Below are 19,683 nucleotides of genomic sequence, written 5' to 3' on the forward strand. Positions count from 1 at the left end.
GAAAGAGACAATGCAGGAAGAAATAAAAGAAGACACAGCATACAAGAAAGAGAGAGAAAGAGTGACAATGAGAGATATGAAGGGACAAAGGAGAAGGAAAAGAGAGATGAATAAAGAGGCAAAGCAAGAAAGAAAGAAACAGAGCGACAAAGAGAAAGGAAAATGGAAACGAAAAATAGAAAGCAAAAAAGGCAATGTAAGAAAGAAAGAGAGACAAAGAAAAGAGGTAAAAAAAGAGTGCAAAAAAGAAAAGAAATAAGAAAGATGGGAGAGATGGGGAGAAAGAAAGACAGAGAGAAAAAAGAGATGAAGAGACAATGAAGGAGGAAAAGAGAGAGAGAGAAAGAAATAAACAGGCAAAGCTAGAGAGAAAGAAACACGGCGACAAACAGAAAAAGATGGAAATGAAAAAGGAGAGTATGGAAAGAGGCAAGGTTAGAAAGAAAGAAAGAATGAAAGGGAGACAAAGACAAGAGGGAGAATGAGACTGTGAGAGAGAGAGAGCGAGAGAGAAACAGACAAAGAAAGATGAAAGACAGAGAGCGAGACAGAGGGAAAGAGAGACAGGGTGTAAAAGAGAGATAGAAAGAAAAAGAAAGACTGACAAAGAGCAAGAGAAATAGAGACAAACAAATCGTAAAAGAGACAGAAAGAGACAGAAAAAGAGAGAGAGATGGAAAGGAAAAGAAAAATGTTTCAGTGTTACGGTATCCCAATGCCATCTCCGATCTCTATCTTGTTAAGTGTGAGGTGCTGTTTACCGTTTACTGTGATATGGAAAATGTAGCCTTTCGTATTCACAATATCCGCCCTGCAACGGCATTAGCTTTAAAAGAACTATTACCTACGGCAACTGCAGCTTTCCTTTTGTACATTGGGCTTATTGACTCACTTACAAATTTAATAGCTTATGATTGATGCCCACCACATACTTTTCTTTTCCTGCCCTTTCCGACTGCCTGGCTGGGGGTTACACGAGAGAGGAGGTCGATTCGAGACGATTCAGCAGACCAGCGTCTGGGCCTGAAGCATGTCAACGCCTGCATCGATCAGCCGGCAGAGATGGGAAGCTGCGTCGTTGCTGTAATGGACTTTTTGGACCAGTTTCATGTTACCTAGTGTTCTCTTTTCTTGATGTTTACTATGTTTGCTAAATCTATTCCACCCTGGTCATCCTGGAAGTTGGATTACCACTTGTGAGGCCCCTTCTCAAGGTTTCTTTTGCTCACGCTGAGGTTTTGAGTTTTTCCTTGCCCGCATGTCGGTTTGAGATCAGGCGATGGTGTCACGGTCATCCTGTGCAGACATCTTGTGATGAAGGGCCAAACAAATAACTGGGACTCGACTTGATTTGAGTGAGAAAGAGACAAACGTCAAAAGTTCATTTTTCATCTTCTTCCCCTTCCTCTACATTTAGACCAATCCCATTCCAGCAAGTTTTCCTTTACCCAATCAGAAAAAAAGGATGTCAATTAATCCAATTGTCACTCTAAAATGGCTTTTAATGCATATGCAAATAGTCGATACAGTCATTCTGTTTCTTGAAGCTTCACATATAGAAGGGAATATGGGCACAATCCTCATTCCGATTCTTATTAGAATAAAAAAGAGGCAACGTCTAGAGCTTCACACGCACAAATTTCTACATTTCAATCAACTAAATAGAATATTCCATACGCTATATGTCGACCCCAAAGTAATTGATGAAAAGCTGCTTAAACTCGCTCGCTCGTATATTTATTAAACTTTCTTCATTCCGCATCGTACGAAAGAATCGTGGCGGGATGCTGTTGCCACGGCAACATGCAACATTCGGGCCGGAATAGATTCTCCATTTATGTATAGAAATATAGAAATGTGGCCGGCTATGACGTCACAGTAGCGGCTAGCGTAGCTTAGCAACAAGCACGGACACAACATTAGGTACGCCGGGTACGGAAGATCGAGAGTGCCAAAATTCAATTAAAAAAAATACACATTTTGCTCGATTGTTATCGTGATGATAAATATTGCTGAAAATTTACATTTAACAACGTCAGATGTTTTATGGTCATCGTCTTGACTCTTGCTGTCAATCAAACCACAGGAGGCGGGGCTACAGGACAGACACCATGATGTCCAGGAAAAGCAATCGATCCTAAGGATCGAGATCAGGCCTAACCCAAATAATTCGATCGGCATCGGGTCTTTCGATATTCTTTCTTTTCTGACATGTTGTTTTTTCAGAATGATGAAAGGATAACTCCTGCTGCCAATCAAACTGCAGGAGGCGGGGCTACAGGACAGACATGACCAATGTATAGGAAAAGAAATCGATCTTAAGGGTTGAGTACTGGCCGAACCGACTACGATTGAACGCTGAAACCGTTCCCCTTAAAACAGAATTCCGAATTAAAAAAGTCTTTGTTGAAAACGATGTTTAGAAATAAAAAAAGACCCCGACCCCTAAACACTTACCCCAAACCTCACTGCCTAAGCCCAAAACCTAATTGTCAATGACGCCTGCTGTCAATCATATCACAGGAGGCGGGGCTACTACGCCCAGGAAAAGCAATCAATCTAAAGGCTCGAGCACAGGCCCAGACCGCTGTGTCACGGTTGCCATGGCGCGCCCAGTTGGCCCCTCCCACGGACACCGGCCGAGACGCGTTGACTGATTGCTCCTTGGGAGTACTTAAACGCGGTCCTTTGAGCCGTTAGTTGTCAGAGCGTCTGTGAAACTTCTGCAAGACTCCTGTTAAACTCTGTGTGGTATTCCAAGTCCTGTGAAATTGCCTGTGTTTGATCCTGTTTTATTTTTGGCCTAATTTGTTTGATTTTTAGCACTCTTTTGAGTGTGCGCGCATTCCTCCTCTCCCTCATAAATTGTGAGTACGTTACGCTATTGGGTTCTCAACCCTCTTGCCTGCCCTGGTTCGTGACACGCCGACTCCGATTAACGTCAGGAGTGGATCTTCCGTAAAATGGCATATGGATTAAAAAGCTATCGTGGAAAATAAATAAATATAAATACAAATCATTTTTAATCGATCCATAAAAATACACTGTTATGTCAAACAATTCAATTATAATACAATGAATAGTTTTTAAAGAAAAGGAAGTACATTTTCAGCTTATTTTAACAACAAATAGCCCTCACGATATAGATACAAGTTATTCGGAAGGATTTTGACACTCTCGGGCTTCCGTACCTGGGGATTATTGCCATTGTCAATCATTCATCGTTTCATGGCCCGCCCTCATTGTGCAGAATCGTAAAAGCACTTTTGCAGGATTTTTAATGTTTCCTGACCAAAAAACAACAACAAAAGGCACACAAGCTATACTTTAAATGCTATGTCTACTTTGGAGAGGCAGCCGTTCCTCATTTTATGGCCTGTCGAGCTTATAACGATTCCATGAGATGTTTTTCGATAAAGAACATTTTCGAGGCGATCCCTCGGAATCTTTGAGTACAACCGTGCTCCATCGAGTTCAGACATTTTGGGAAAAAAAACACCGATACACTCTTTTGGGAAAATGAGGGAATTGCGTTTTTCTCCACTCACAACAAGCCACAAGAAGCCTACTAACAAATGCTTATTTGCCTTTCCTTATCGCTGTGCTTTTGAAAAGGGTGGTCGGGGGGCCCGGGGGGTTTAAGGGCCCTCAGTCGGGCTCTCTTAACACACGAGAGCGGGGGCGTCCACCTCCCCCTGGACGTAGAAATCCGGGACGGGAAGGCCGGTGTGCAAGGTCACCTGCAGAAAGAGAGAAAACAAACCGTATATCTTCTATTTTCTTGCACAACGTTGAAATCGATGACAAGAAATACAATTCGATTTTATTTCCTTTTTTTTTTGTTTAAGATTTTCTGACATATCTCTTGGAGTGCAATTTTGTTGCAAACAATGTACACCGCGTTGTAATCAATGAAATGAAATGAAATGATCTGCATTTCTCTAGCGCTTTTCAAGTCAATGACTTTCCAAAGCGCTTTACAGTGTGCTTCACATTTCCCAATAGCGGCCTTGCAGACATGTAAGGCGCTAACCTGCTTATTGGGGGTAATGGGGTTTCAGTGTCTTACCCAAGGACACTTCGGCATGTAACACGGACAAGCCGGGATTCCAACTGGGATCCCTTAATCCTAAAACGATCGCTCTACCTCCTGAGCTACTGCCGCTATTCTATTCTATCCCACCCCATCAATTCCATTTTATTTTATTTTAATCGATTTTGTTTTGTTTTAATCGATTTTTTTTTTATATTATTTATTTTAATCTATTTTATTCTATGCTATTCTATTCTATCGCACCCCATCAATTCCATTTTATTTTATTTTATTTTAATCTATTTTATTTTGTTTTAACCGATTCTATTTTTTCAATCTATTTTTTAATTTTGTTTTATTTATTTGAATCTATTTTAATTTGTTTTAATCTATTTAATTTTATTATATTTTGTTTTAATCTATATTTTTTTTATTTAAATCTATTCTATTCTATCCCACCCCATAGATTCAATTTTATTTTATTTTATTTTGTTTGAATCGATTTGATTTGATTTTAATCTATTTGATTTTATTTATTTTAATCTATCTTAATTTGTTTTAATGTATTTTATTCTATTTTGTTTTGATCTATTTTATTCTATTTTGTTTTAATCTATTTTATTCTATTCTATTCAAGGCCAACAAGAGGCGCTGAAAATGGATGTCTCAATTTATTACAATAGAATTGTAAATGATTATTTTTTCGCATTTCATAATTTATTGACAGCATATTTTATTTTGCATTTTCAGGGATTTTCTGTTATTGTTCAACTTTAAATTTGTTCAGTGTTTCAAAAGAGAAAAGTGTTATATTTATATTTCATATTTATATTTAATCCCCCGCAAAGATGAAATGACTAATTACTAAATTATTGATTTATTTTCATTGATAATATATAGGATTAAAAAATAAAAAAATCTGAGGAGCCGAAAGAGCTGGCTTTTCTCAGTGAGCCGTCCCGAAAGACCCGGTTTTCTAAAGAGAGTTGTCCTCTTGGGTGCCACAGTAGGGGGAGTGACGCTGCACATGACGACACCACAATGAAAAACTACCGGAACAGGCGTATCAGCGTCATTTTTACACACTTTTTACTTTGTTTTCTTCATTAATTGCGTGGCCTGTTAAGTCAGAATGCCAAGAAACATGGCAATGGCAACAATATCAAGCATTTTCAAGGACTTCACTCAAAATTCAAGCATTTTGCTGACCTTGAAAACACAACATTGACATTCAAGCATTTTACAGCATATTTTATTTTGCATTTTCAGGGATTTTGTGTTATTGTTCAACTTTAAATTTGTTTCAAAACCTAAAATTGTTTGACATTTTATGTTTTTTTGAAGATCTGTGAATATTTCTATTCAATCCCCCGCAAAGAGGAAATGACTAATTACTAAATAACTTGGTGCATTTGCTTTATTTTCATTGATAATATATTTGATTAAAAAATAAAAAATCTGAGGGGCCGAAAGAGCTGGCTTTTCTCAGTGAGCCGACCCGAAAGACCCGGTTTTCTAAAGAGAGTTGTCCTCTTGGGTGCGTCCAGTAAGGGGGAGTGATGTATCAGGCGTATCAGCGTCATTTTTACACGTTTAAAAAAAAATTCCTTAATTTATTGCGTGGCCTATTGAGTCAGAATGCCAAGACACATGGCAATGGCAACAATATCAAGCATTTTCAAGGACTTCACTCAAAATGTAAGCATCCCAAAACTGTATGTAACATCTTACATGCCCACATTTCTTGCATAAATATTGTGTAAATTATAACCTTACCTTCTTAGTTCCTTTATCTTCTTTGTTTTCTTTTATCCTCAATGTTCAATGTGACACTGGAGTGCCACGTCCAATTTTGTTCTGACAATATGTTCAACCCATTTTTTAACAACGACAATAAAGGTATATTCTATTCTATTCGATTCGATTCTATTTTCCTGATCTTGAAAACAAAACATTAAGTTTCAAGCACCCGTACAAAGAAGTCAAGTCAAGTCATTTTTATTTGTTTGGCCCTTAATCACAAAGAGTCTCAAAGGGCTTCACAGGTTATTACACAGACTATTTTTTCAGACTATTATGACACCATCCCCTGATCTGGAACCATCACGAGGGCAAGGAAAAACTCAAAAACCTCAACATAAGGAAACCTTGAGAAGAATGTGTTACAAAATCTCTGTTAGATGTATTAGCTGGAATAAGGCATTATTACCTAACCTATTCAATTGCCTTGCACATTAGCATGTCTATTTTGAGCCCTGCTTAACCGATTAGCACGAAGTTGGTATCGAAATCAAAAGTATTTGAAATTCATTACATTTAAGATTTGATTTTACGGCAGGGGCCACATACGTCCCGCGGGCTGCGAGTTTGTGACCCCCGAAGGAAATCAATGCGAGGACTTACCTGCACGTTTCGGTTAAGACTGATGGCGGGGTAGAAGACCCCCTGCAGGCCCTGGAAGGCCACGGGCCCCTGCTGCTCCTCGTTAATCAGGAAGAGGAGGATCCCCCGGTTCAAGTCCAGCAGGACCCCCACCGTCGAGCCTTTGCCGATCCCCCCGTCCGTCCTGCCGCCCCCCCAAAACATTTACCGTCAATTCACCTGCGCGAACGCCGACGTCGGTTCCCGGCGCCTCACCTGTTGGTGTGCGAGTTGTTGTGCATGAACCAGGATCGGTTGTTGTCCACGTACATGGCCCAGGCCTTGTCGTCCTTGCCTAGCATGACGTCCTTCAGCGCGTCGGCTCGCGCTACGCCGAAAGCCGGATCGGGATGGTTGTCGTAGCGCTCTAGCGTCAGCTCCCAGTAGTGCACGCCGCGGGAAAAGGCCGCGCCGCCTAGCGCCACGCGCTCGTCGTAGCTGTTGCAGGTCGCCGTCAGCTTGTCGTCGGACAGGACCACGTCCGGGTGCGCCGACGCCGCGTCGAAGGAGAACCAGGACGGCGCTGACGCCGGCAAAAAAAGCCTTAGCTTCGGGCTAACCAGATGCTTCGCGGGGGGCGCTTACCTGACTGCAAGTCGGCAGGGGGGAGTCCGGCTGGAAGCAAGGGGAGAAGAAGAAGAAGAAGCGGCTTCAGATTGAGCTTTTCTTAGCCTTTATTTTAGCTTTAGCCTTCATTTTAGCTAGTGCAAATAACCTCTTAACTCTACCAAGAAGTCATGGTTAAATAAGTTAGACTATGAGGTTTTTTTATCCGTCTTCCCTGATAAATATATGGACCTCCTAAATACTGAAATATTTTATACATTTGACTATCAAGGGTATTATAAAATTAACTACAAAGTAAGTCCATGTACTCAGTTTGATGCAGTAGAAAGATTCACTGACTGTTTTTCTTCAAGGTTCTTTAGAAGGTTAGGCTGTCTGGAATGCATCAGATGTATTTCTTTAGACATTGTGACGCCTTTCGGCGAGGAAGTGGTGAAGTTGGCACCTGACCCGCCCCATGGGAGGAGTCGGCACGCCCCATGGGAGGAGCCGACACCCCAGCATGTGAAAAGAACTTCAAAAGACAGAACTTCAGGAGATAGGAGATCTATCGCAAGGGACAATCGAAAAGGAGGCTCGAGAAAGCCTTGAGCGACACGAATTCGGCTAATTCGATGGAATTCACTTAGTTAAATACTTTAAGAAAATAAATCTGCCCCCGTGTGGAAATGCCGGTCTCTTGCCCATATTTTCCCGAAAAGAAAAGAGCATGCATTGTTGGGTGAATGAAGGTTATGTTTGGTTCATGGAGTGAAATAACTCATTCGAATAATTTGGTAAACGCTACATTTTTAATGGTTTAATTCCCAACAGTATATTTATGAGGTTTATTTTGATAACAGAATTCCTTTGAGTGCTGACAGGAGAAGGCCAGACGCACAAGGATGTCAGCATTGTTTTGAGTAGCGCTTTGCTGATATGAGTTTTCTTTAGACGTCGCGACGCCTTTTGGCAAGGAAGTGGTGAAGCTGGCACCTGATCGCCCCATGGGAGGAGTCGGCACGCCTCATGGGAGAAGCCAACACCCCAGCTTGTGAAAAGGACTTCAGAAGACAGAACTTCAAGAGATAGGAGATCGATAGTGAGAGGGAGGCTCAACGAAGACTAATTCGACAATAATTCGGCTAATTCGATGAAATTCACTTAGTAAAATACTTTAAGAAATTAAATCTGCCCCCGTGTGGAAATGCCGGTCTCTTGTTCGTTATTCCATAAAGAAACGAGCATGCATTGTTAGGCGAATGTAAGTTGTGTTTGGTTAATGGAGTCAGATAACTCATTCGAACAATTTGATAAACGCTACATTTTTAATGTATTCAATTTCTAACAATACGGATGAAAAAATAAGTGCTAGTGTAAAGAGGGTCTTACCGCTTGAAGTGTACATGACAAGCGTTTTGCTGTACTGTCCCACGCCGCTCGCGTTAAAGGCCTTCACCCGCGACCTGTACGTGCTGTGGTCGTGCAGGCCGTCCACCGTGCAGATGGTCTCCGTGCCCACGTAGACTTCCTGCAGGGGGCGCACACACCGACAACACCGTCATTTTGGTCCACCGGTGGCCGAAATTGTCCGCGCACCCTGAAGGGTCCGCCGTCGCCGTCGTCCAGTTCCAGGATGTATCCGTCCACGCCGATGCTGGAAAGCGGCGGTTGTTTCCACGACAAGGTGGCGCTGTTGTTCTCCGTGCAAAACTCCTCTAGTTGGAGCATTGGCGCTGACGGCACTGAGGGGCCACAAAGCAAACGCTCCAAACAAGGTGCGCACAAAAATAATAGGATCGAAGCATTCAAGTACCTTTCATCTGCACAAAGTCCAGCTGGTGGACAGCCTGCAGAAGCGGGGCGCTGTCCAGCGTTAGCTCAAAGTCGCTGCTGGTCCTGGGCGTCAGCGGGCCTTTGCCCCACTGGCTGTCCGTCATCAAGACCCGGCGGATCAGCGCGTCTGAAATCTGAAGCAAAAATGATGCCGTCACCCATCGAGTAAAAGGTAAACAAATGCACTGACCCGGGTGGGGCGCTACCTGCAGGAAGCCACTGGGGTCGTTCTCCTTGATCACCTCCAGGCAGTACTCCATCAAGCCTGTGGTCTGCCTCAGCTTCACCGTGCAGTGCGAGATCTGCTCGCGCACCACCTGCGGGAACCGTCGTTTGGTCAGGGAGGGCCGCCAGTACATGGGGTTGGTCGCCACCAGACGTCAGCCACAACCAGAGTGTTGCCTGATGGGAGCCGCCCACAGTCTGCACAATACCAAAGATCAGCCACCACCTGACTGCTACCAGCCAGCTGACGTCGACTGCTGCATGACTGGGACCAAATTGACGCCAGACTGACGCCAGACTGCTACCAACCAACACTCTACCACCTATAGAGAGCCGCCAGAGTAGCACTGGACTGCCACTAGACATAGGCCAACACCGTACCACGACCAGACAACTGCCAGACTGCCACCAGAAATCAACCACCACCGTACTGTCTACGGACTGCCGCTGGACTGCTGCTGGACTGTAGCCAGACTGCTACCGGACATAGGCCACAACCTTAAAGCCTACAGACTCCTGTCCAACTACCCTGCCAGACTTAGGCCACCACTGTACTGCCTCCAGACTACTGCTGGACTGCCAGCTGACAACAGCCACCACCGTACTGCCTCTGGACTCCTGCCCAACTACCGCTGGACTGCCGCCTGACCTAGGCTGCCACTGTACTGCCTATAGATTGACGCTGGACTAAACCTAGACCGCCCCCAGACGTCAACCACCACCATATCGCCTTTGGACGACCGCCTGACTTCAGCCAGATAGATTCCAGACTGCCACCATGCGTCGACCACCACTGTACCCGTTCTGTATTACCACTGGACTTCCACTGAAGTTCCACCAGATGTTGTCTGCCACTGGTCATCAGTTTCTGCCAGAATCGCCGCAAGTAAAGGACCACCATTATAACGCCAGACATGGGCTGACTTTAGCCACCACCAAACAATAAACCACGCCAGACCACCTCCCTCCCGGTCCCACCGACACATTGGCTGCGACTTGTCAAAGTGATCTACGACTCGCCTGGTCCTCTACGGAGGACGCGCCACATTTTCACGCGGCGGCATTTGCGGACAGCTACCCGTCACACCATCTTTCACGGTCGCGTTTCCTTTTTCTGGGGCCATCTGTGAGAGCGTCAACATTGATTTTGGCATTCCTAGCGCAGTCCCTGCTGCCTCCTTCTAGAAAGGAGACTCGAGTCAGACAGATGGACCGAGGGTTGCTAGGTAACAGTAAGCCGGTGGCGACTATGCGGGGGCAGAGAAAATCCTGCAGTGAAAGCATTCAGGATGACAAACGCTAGCAGCACAACGCAAGACTCTCGGAGCTTCACTTGTTGCTAGGCAGAATATTGCCGACAGGAAATCCATTTCCATAAAAGGCTAAGGAACATTTCATTGGTCTGACTTGTGAAATACGCAATTTAAATACGTTAGCATTCAAATGAGCATTTTTAGTTTCTAGCGCTCTTGAGAATAAAAGCACAGCTTCTGCTAGCCTCCGCCTTTGCCGAATCCAAAACATAGCGAGGCACTCATATCTTTCTATTTGGTTGTTTCCAAAAAGTGCGGACCCAAGCGCTGAGTTTTACCTTCAGCTTGTGCTCGTGTTCCTTGTTGACGCAAGCTAGCAGTTGAGCTTTTCGGCGGTTTAGCGCCTCGATCAGGGCGTCGCACTGCGCCACCAGGCAGGCCTCGAATTCCACGCCGTTCTCCTGGACGGGAAATGACACTGTTAGCCACTAGATGGCGTCACTACACCTACTTGTCATTGCATAAAAGAAGAAAACTGGAAGTTCCATGTTTCGGCAGCGCGTGCTAGCTTTTTGGAGAATATTTTTTTTCTTTTTCGGTTTAAAATCGTTAAATCGCGGGTGTCGGGCATGCGGCCCGCAACCTAGATCAGGCTCACCAAGACTGCTTTCATCCGGCACGTGAGACGACATCGAGAGAAGCACAAGAGAAAAATGAGCTGCATTTTATAAGCCAACGCCAGGCACCTATCAAAAACTAACTGGAGTTGTATTTCTTTTTTTCTCTCTCTCTCTCTCTCTCTCTCTCTCGCTCTCTCGCTTTTTCTGTGTGTGTGTCTCTCTCTCTCTCTCGCTCTCTCTTTCTGTCTCTCTCTCTCTGTGTCGCTCTCTCTATCTCTCTGTGTCTCTCTCTCTCTGTCTCTCTCTCTGTCTCTCTCTCTTTCTCTCTCTCTGTGTCTCTCTCTCACTCTCTCTGTCTCTCTCTCTGTCTCTCTCTCTCTCTGTCTCTCTCTCTCTCTCTCTGTCTCTCTTTCTGCCTCTCTCTCTTGCTCTCTCTCTCTGTCTCTTTCTCTCTCTCTCTCTCTCTCTCTGTCTCCCTTTCTGCCTCTCTCTCTTGCTCTTTCTCTCTCTGTGTCTCTCTGTCTCTCTCTCTCTGTCTCTCTCTCTCTCTCTCTCTCTGTCTCTCTTTCTGCCTCTCTCTTTCACTCTCTCTCTCTCTATCTGTCTCTCTCTCTCTCTATCTGTCTCTCTCTCTGTCTCTCTCTCTCTGGTGCTCTCTTTCTTTCTTTCTCTTCTCTCTGTTTTTTCTCTACCTCTCTCTTTCTACATCTCTCTCTTTTTTCTCTTACTTTCTCCCTCTCTCTTTGTATCTCATTCATAAAGGAATTTCAGGAATGTAAGGAAATAAGTAACTACAGCTATAAATTGTCAATTTGTAACTCTTTTGCATACATATGACGGGTCATAAATCAATCATAATTCGCAAAGGAATTTCAAAAATGCAAACCGTTTTGAAAATGTAAGGAATGTTGTGACGTCATTATTGTAGGATGCCAGGAATATAGGGGTCACAAAACAATAAAACTTATATATATAATACAGTCACAAATCATAATTTCATATCTTATTTGCATTGTGACTTGCTAATAATTCATAATAGAATTTCAGGACTGTTAAGAATGCAATAGTTACAGTAATAAACTCCAATTGAATTTGCATAAACATGATGGGTCATAAATCATTCCTAGTGAACAAAGGAATTTGGGGAATGCGAGGACTATAGGAATGAAATGAAATGATCTGAAATGATCTGCATTTCTCTAGCGCTTTTCAAGTCAATGACTTCCCAAGCGCTTTACAGTGTGCTTCACATTTCCCAATAGCGGCCATGATCTGTGCAGCCATGTAAGGCGCTAACCTGCTTATTGGGGGTATTGGGGGTTCAGTGTCTTACCCAAGGACACTTCGGCATGTAACACGGACAAGCCGGGATTCGAACTGGGATCCCTTAATCCTAAAACGATCGCTCTACCTCCTGAGCTACTGCCGCCTCAAATGTTGGGACATCTTCGCTTTTGGAATAAAACAACAAAACTTGCCCGGTTCATGGCGCCATTTCATGCTATCATCATAAATGCCGAGAGATTAGCGTTGCTAATCCCCGATGCTAATCCGGCGCTACCTGGATGTGCTGCACGGTGTTCCGGAGTTGAACCAGGAACTCTTTGGCCTCGCCGGCTCGCTCCGACAATCTGTTGAGGGCCTGAGAGAGTTGAGCCTGCGGCAGAGCGGGAAAACTCCGCGTTAGTGGGAAAGACATGCTAATGCTAAATGCTAATTAGCGCCTAAACTTAGCTTTCAAATGAGATTTCTGTGTGCGTGTGTTTATTTTCTTTTAGCTGAAACAACTAGTAAACTAAAACAATCGGAATTGGAGAACTTTGCAACAGATATATACAGTATGCTAGCGTACTATGCTAGCTTCTTTAACGAAAAGTCACCTGCGGGAGTCATGTGACAGGAAAGCGCAAACAGCAAACACCACTTCCTCTTTGGGGGGAGTGGAGAGTGACTGCACGGGTTTCAGGCACGCTAGGAGTAGGCTCAAGCTTGTTGCTAAGGCTACCTGGCAAAACCCACGGTCTTCACTCTGAGGACTTCCTGTTTGTGTCCTATGGACAATTTGGAGTAACACTGCAACATGCTAGTAGTAAACTGAAGCTTTTTGCTAATGCTAGCTAGCATAACCGTCAGTCTTCATTGTGAAGATTTCCCGTTTTTGTCCTTTTGGACATTTTGGGGGAACTCTGCAATATTTCATAAGTGCGCTAGCAGTTAGCTGATGCGTGTTGCTAAGGCTAACTAGCAAAACACACGGTCTTCATTCTAAGGACTTCCTGTTTGTGTCCTATGGACAATTTGGAGTAACACTGCAACATGCTAGTAGTAAGCTGAAGCTTGTTGGTAATGCTAGCTAGCATAACACACGGTCTTCATTGTGAAGATTTCCCGTTTTTGTCCTTTTGGGCATTTCGAAGGAACTCTGCAATATCTTTTAAGCGCGCTAGCAGTTAGGTGAAGTTTGTTGCTAAGGCTAACTAGCAAAACACAAAGTCTTCATTCTGAGAACTTCCTGTTTGTGTCCTATGGACAATTTGGAGTAACACTGCAACATGCTAGTAGTAAGCTGAAGCTTGTTGCTAATGCTAGCTAGCATAACACGCGTTTTTCATTGTGAAGATTTCCCGTTTTTGTCTTTTTGGACATTTCGGAGGAACTCTGCAATATTTTGTAAGCGCGCTAGCAGTTAGCTGAAGCTTGTTGCAAAGGCTGATTAGCAAAACACACGGTCTTCATTCTGTAGGCTTCCTGTTTGTGTCCTATGGACAATTTGGAGTATCACTGCAATAAGCTAGTAGTTAGCTGAAGGAAATTGCTAATGCTAGCTAGCATAATCGTCAGTCTTCTTCTGAACATTTTGTCATAACTATGCAACCTTTTTATGCAAGCTAGCTGTTTGCTGAAGCGTGTTGCTCATGCTAACTAGCATAAGGTGCTGTTTTCTTCCTGTTTGTGTCCTTCTGGACATTTTGTAATAACTCTGTAACATTTTTATGCAAGCTAGCTGTTTGCTGAAGCTTGTTGCTAACGCTAACTAGCATAAGAGACGTCTCTTTCTGCGGTAAGTGAGGTTTTCGAGCGGACGTCTCTCGGGAGGACGTCCGAACAAGCTGTCGGACCAACTGTTCCCAAGTTCTTCATTATTCACAAGATGGCCTCCTTTAAGAGAACTCATCGATTATTACGGAGTTTTTTTATGCACTGACTTTGTTGTTGTTGTTGTTTTTTTACAAACAATAGTTTTTAGGTCATTTTTTTGGTCACCTTTTCCTAAAATGGGAGCTAATAATTTGTATTTGTTGCCATAGTCATCATGAATTTAGCGTTTGTATGATATACTATATAAATTGTTTATATTTTTAATATAATATTTATTTTATAAGTTTTTGCCTGATATTTGTTTTGTGCAGCTCACAATGAAATGAAATGATCTGAAATGATCTGCATTTCTCTAGCGCTTTTCAAGTCAATGACTTCCCAAAGCGCTTTACAGTGTGCTTCACATTTCCCAATAGCGGCCGTGATCTGTGCAGCCATGTAAGGCGCTAACCTGCTTATTGAGGGTAATGGGGGTTCAGTGTCTTACCCAAGGACACTTCGGCATGTAACACGGACGAGCCGGGATTCGAACTGGGATCCCTTAATCCTAAAACGATCGCGCTACCTCCTAAACTACTGCCGCTACTTTCAACATTTGAAAGCCTTGAGGAAGAAAAATCTGTTTTTTTTTTTTTTTTCTGTGAATATAATGTTTGGGTTGTCATTTTTCAGGATCAAACAACCCTAACCCAGAATACTTCTTTTAAACAGTTTGGGTTTGTCATTTGGGCCATTTTTGCAGAAATGGATGTATTTTTGGCGCTCAACTTGGAAAATAAAATCACACAGTTATTTTAAATGAAAAGAAGAACCTATCTTTTCATAAAAGATCCAATTTTGGCCGTTATTTCATTCAACATAACTCAGATTTTGGTGTTCTTTTTTTAAATACTGTAACCCAAACTGGCTGACTTCTTTTTAACAGTTCTACCCTGGTTTTGGGGGTCATTTTGCGGATTACACTCAAAATAGGTCAAAAATAAAATCAAAACTGGGACAAAAATGGATCAATCTAATATTTGGATTAATTGGATGAATTGTGGAGGTTTTGTGTGCATATATATATATATATATATGTATATATATATATATATATATTTTTTTTTTTTTATTTTTATTTTTTTTTTTTTAAAGCATGACCCATAAAAGGATCCAGTTATGGGTGTTTTTTTGGTCAACATGACCCAAAAACGTGTCTTTTTTTTAAATCAAATTGTCATGATTACTCATTACACTCACCAGTGCCTGCTCATTTGGCGATTACTGATTGGTCCCCCCTACTATTTAAGCTCAGTGCTTTCACTCGCCCTTGGTCAGTCCGTCAGCGAACCTCTGTTTTCACAAGGCAAGCATTTTTGACTCCCTTTAAGTCACCCGTTTTCCTCTCGTCCGTTCCTGATTTCCCTGTTCGTCTCCTGCTACGACCTGTTTTTTAACCCCAAGCACATTTTGATCTCCCTTGCCAGCTAACGACCCGTTTTTTGACCCCGACCACGTTCTGATCTCGCGTCCCGGCTAACAACCTGTTTTACGATATCCCACTCCCGAAGATCCACTTCCGCCTTTGGAACACACTCCGATACCAGGAGCAGCTTGCTTCCCGCGTTCGGCAACACCAGATCGCTGGCGCTGACTTTCCTCCATATTTCAATAAACTTGTGAGTCACGTTACACATCTGGGTCCTCCTTCTGTTCTGGTCTTGACGGAGTTCCTTTCATAGAAGGGGTCTCCAAGATTTTTAAACCGTCGTGCTACTTGGAGTTACTGATTAGCATAAAGGGCACGCTCTTTCCTATCAGTTTCTAAAATGGCACCGAGAGAACCGACATTTGTCCTCAATTGTTATGTTTTACTGGACTATTCTTTTTGAAAATGAAGCATTTTTGAAAACCGTTTACGCCATTATTCCCTTTTTCTGATTTTAATGATGGAAATTGTGTCATGATTACTGATTCGGCGCCAACAGCCACGGGACCTAATTGGCTGTTAAACTCTTTTTAAGCTCCCGTCTTCTGAAAGGAACCTGTCAGATTGTTTGCGAACCTATGCTCTCAGCTAGGCAAGCTTTTGTACTCTCTGACATTATCCTGCCCTGTTTTCCTGCCTGATACCTGCTGCCGACCTTTTTCTGGACCCGTTTCTGTTTTGCTCCCCTGTCCCAGCCATTGACCTGTTTTTGCCCCGTTTCATGCCTGATACCTGTTGCTGACCTTTTTCTGGACCCGTTTCTGCTTTTGCTCCCCTGTCCCGGCCATCGACCCGTTTTGCCCCGTTTCCTGCCTGATACCTGTTGCCGACTTCTTTTCTGGACTCGTTACTGCCCTTGCTCCTCTGTCTTGGCCATCGACCTGTTTTGCCCTGTTTCCTGCCTGATACCTGTTGCTGACCCCTTTTCTGGACCTGTTTCTGCTTTGGCTCCTCCGTCCTGCCCATCGACCTGTTTTCTTGCTGTCAACGACGACCCTCGCTCGACACGGAAGTGCGACTTCCGCGTTCCTGCTTTCTGCAACCCGTGACCGACGATCATCGGATCGTGGATGCAAGTCCTGTTCTCTTTCTTAATAAAAACGGAGTAAAAAGAACGTTATTGGGTCCTGTCTCCGTTCCTGGCTTGTGACAAATTGCCTGTTTTTCCACTCCAAATCGAAGTCAAAAGCTATTTCTTGAAAACAGTGCCTTCCAATCTGTTTTCAGGTTTCCCAGTTTCCTTGAAAGCAACGTTTTTGGTCATACTGTAGACTTATTTTCCACTTCAAATGAAGACTGGTCCAACCCCCCCCTCACCATTACATCATCCGAATTTTACGTTTTTCTCACTGAACCGTGAAGGGATGCTAATATTTTGTAACTGATTAGCTTGAATAATGTTTTTCTAAAATAACAATTATTCTTACCATCTTTTTATTATATATTAATAGCAGATGACTTGTTGAAATTAGGGTTGAAAAGAATCCATCAACATTTTACCAGAAAAATCACAATGACCCAGCGCTGGTGAGCGATTTGCAAACGAACAGACCAAGGAATCGCTGCTTCCTCGAAGCTATATACCACAGGTTTCAAGCAGGCAGCCCGCGGGCCAAATCAGGCCCGCTAAGGGATTGAATCCGGCCCGCGAGACAACACTTAGAGAAGCGCAAGAGAGAAACAAGCTGCAGGTTGAAATATGTGAACTTGATGTTGCCAAAGCCAGGTGCCTCCAACAAAGACACTGTACTTGTATTTCTTTCTCTCTCTCTCTTTTTCTTTTCCACCCCTTTTCTCTCACTCTGTCTCTTTTACTCTCTGTGTCTCTCTTTTTCTCTTCCTTTGTTGCTCTTTCTCTCTGTGTGTCTTTTAACCTCTTTTGCTTTAACTTCCTTTTTTTTTTCCTCTCCTTCTGTCTTTCTATTTCTCTTTGGAATTCTTTCTTCTGCTCCCTTTCTTTTACCCCTCTCTCACGACTTTTTATCTCTTTTGTTTCCCACGCTCTCTCCCTCTCTCTCTCTCTCTCTTTGTCCCGCCCTCTCTCCTTTTCCCTCCCTTTTTCTTTTATTTCTTTATCTCTTTTTCTTTCTCTTGAATCTACTCGTCAGGCCCCCGACGGAATGTTTGTTCTATGGTGTGGCCCCCGAGTTAAAATGAGTTTGACACAGTTTGAAAGTGCAATATTTTTTGGTTTCGGTTTCTAACGAAGTAGCTCTTAAATGTCGACTTTTCAGAATATTGCGCAGCGGAAGGTATTTTGGACTTAGCAAAGGCGATTCTGATTCAGCGCGGGTCCACGGGGACCCCCGGGTCGGAGGACCCCCGTTTTACCTTGTGGGTCTTCCAGACGGCCCCGAGCGCCTTGACCTCGTGCGCATGCGCGGCGTGCTCGCCCTCCTCCAGGCACTGGTAGCAAGCGGGCGCCTTGCAGCGCACGCAGAACATGCTCAGGTTCTCCAGCTCGTGTTCCGCGCAGGTGGAGGACTTGCGGGGGGCGACGCGCCGGGCGGGTCCCGCACCCGGGCGGCCCTGCAGGGAGGGCGGCAGCAGGCGGTGCTTGGCGAGGGGTCCCCTCGGCGGGTGGCAGCGCATCCTGCAGGGCTCGCAGTAGAGGACGTCGCACTGCTCGCAGGCGACGGCGGCGTCGCGCGGGTGGCGCTCGCACAGTTGACACTTGAGGGCGGCCGCCCGGTTCCGCTGCCGGTAGCGCTCCACCACCGCCTCCAGGACGCGGTTGCGCGGGAAGCCGCGCAGCCCGCGCTCGTCCAGCGCCAGGCTGCGGTGGCACTGCGGGCAGGTCACGCAGGCGTTGCGGGGGACGGGCGCCCGCAGGCCGGCGTCCGGCTGCGGGGGAGGCGCGTGCGGAGGCGGGCCCGGCGGGAACACCCGCACTCCGTTGGGCGACTTTTGGCAGGGGGTGCCGGGGAGGCTGACCAAACCCCCGTAGGAGCCGTAGCCGCTGTCCGCCTCGCTGTACAGGCTCATCTTGTCCAGGTCCAGGTAGTCGTAGTCGGAGGCGGAGGCGCGGCTGCTGCGCGGCGACTCGGCGTCCGGCGTCTGCACCAGGATGTTGCGGGCGCAGGACAGGCACAGATTGTGCGAGCAGGGCAGGATGATGGGCTCGCGGAAGAAGGAGCCGCACACCGGACATTTCAGCTCGTCCTCCATCTCCTCCATCGCGGCGAGGGGACGCGACTGCGGGCGGAGGGACGACTGAGCGGCGGCGGTGCGACCGGGAGATGCGGAGGGTTAGGGGCGGGGCTACTTTCACCGGGGCCAATCAATGACCGGAGCTTCGTTCCGATCGAGACGTGCGTCGGGAGAGAGGGTCGCGACGTCAAAAGTCCTGAACCAAACATGAAAGGAGGACGCGAAAAAAACACGTGGGAAGCCAAAAGTCCGGACAAAAAATGACAGGGGGAGACATCGCATTAAATCTATGACTGACGATAACTGAGATAAAAGACACATGACGGAACGCAGGATATGTTGGAGCCTTAGCTCACTCGAATTGGATGAAAACATGATTAAAACAGGTTCCAACAGAACAAAACACAAAAGGAGGAAAAATGGCTAAAATGCAGATAGAACAATTACAAACAAAACACTAACCAGCTCTAACAGAACAAAACATGCAAGTGGATCAAAGCAAGGTATGTAGGAAAGTTAACTGTAAATAAAAAAGGATACGTTGCAATACTATCTATAGTTGCAACAGAACAAAACACAAAAGTAAGAGATCGCAGACGCGGGCGTGGATGGAATAACTACATCATTATCCTCATCCCAATAAATTCTAACAGAACAAAAACATGAAAGAAGAAGACAGAGAAGGAAATGTAGGAAGGACTGACGCCAACTGAAGAAAACATGAAAGTAAGAAAACACAGGATAGGTTGGAGCCTTCGCTCACTCGAATTGGATGAAAACATGTTTAAAACAGGCTCCAACAGAACAGAACACAAAAGGAGGAAAACTGACTAAAATGCGGATAAATCTATTTCATGATGTTCCAACACTAATCAGCTCTAACAGAACAAAACATGCAAAGAAAAAGACAAAGGAGGAAATGTGAGAAGACTGATGCCAACTGATAAAACATAAAAATTAGAAAACGCGGGATATGTTGGAGCCTTCGCTCACTCGAATTGGATGAAACCATGTTGAAAACAGGCTCCAACA

At 44.7% G+C, this 19,683-nt stretch overlaps 1 protein-coding gene across 1 annotated transcript; it reads right to left on the bottom strand.

Moving 5' to 3' along the window:
* Window positions 1-1,481: 1,481 nt before the first annotated feature.
* trim9 (tripartite motif containing 9) lies at window positions 1,482-18,731 on the bottom strand. Its single transcript, XM_088354761.1, has 11 exons — window positions 17,833-18,731; window positions 12,496-12,591; window positions 10,653-10,775; window positions 9,043-9,153; window positions 8,817-8,970; window positions 8,600-8,745; window positions 8,393-8,531; window positions 7,040-7,069; window positions 6,671-6,977; window positions 6,437-6,599; window positions 1,482-3,740 (listed from the first exon to the last, which is right to left on the bottom strand). Exons 1-11 carry the CDS (start codon window positions 18,676-18,678, stop codon window positions 3,663-3,665), a joined length of 2,193 nt encoding a protein of 730 aa, XP_088210887.1. The 5' UTR covers window positions 18,679-18,731; the 3' UTR covers window positions 1,482-3,662.
* Between the last annotated feature and the right edge of the window lie 952 nt (window positions 18,732-19,683).

Source organism: Urocampus carinirostris, chromosome 15 (genome assembly GCF_059441175.1).
Source record: "Urocampus carinirostris isolate Australia breed hairy pipefish chromosome 15, RoL_Ucar_1.0, whole genome shotgun sequence".
Taxonomy (NCBI): domain Eukaryota; kingdom Metazoa; phylum Chordata; class Actinopteri; order Syngnathiformes; family Syngnathidae; genus Urocampus; species Urocampus carinirostris.